The sequence below is a fragment of the Pteropus vampyrus genome, unplaced genomic scaffold (genome assembly GCF_000151845.1).
Source record: "Pteropus vampyrus isolate Shadow unplaced genomic scaffold, Pvam_2.0 Scaffold583, whole genome shotgun sequence".
Lineage (NCBI taxonomy): Eukaryota > Metazoa > Chordata > Mammalia > Chiroptera > Pteropodidae > Pteropus > Pteropus vampyrus.
Window position 1 is genome coordinate 567,507 of NW_011889364.1, and position 324 is coordinate 567,830.

General features: G+C 40.4%; 1 protein-coding gene across 1 annotated transcript in view; it reads left to right on the top strand.

Annotated features, from left to right (window-relative positions):
* Positions 1 to 6: 6 nt before the first annotated feature.
* Positions 7 to 324, top strand: part of LOC105308520 (adhesion G protein-coupled receptor E3-like) — a 7,810-nt gene continuing 7,492 nt past the window's right edge. Inside the window, exon 1 of the mRNA XM_011384516.2 lies at positions 7 to 124. Coding sequence (XP_011382818.2) covers positions 27 to 124 — 98 coding nt within the window. The 5' untranslated portion in view covers positions 7 to 26. The remainder of the gene's footprint in view (positions 125 to 324) is intronic.

Here is a 324-nt window from a genome sequence, read left to right on the forward strand (position 1 = left end):
TCAACTACTCCAGCGTGAGCAGATTCATGAAGAAGTTCATGTTCCCTGTGGGGTACGGAGTCCCAGCTGTGATCGTGGCCATTTCTGCAGCATCCGGACCTCACCTTTATGGCACACCCACCCGGTAAGTGCAAATTCCCACGGTCTTCATCTTTTCCACATGACCGTGGCCTGCAGAGGATCACCTTAGCACTTTAGTTTCACTAGAATATGATAGTCACATAAACACCCTGGTTTAATGATTATATTTTTTGAAGTGACCGTTTTAAGATCTAAAAATTTTATTGTTTTAAAAGTTTATTATGTTGTATATTAATACTTATA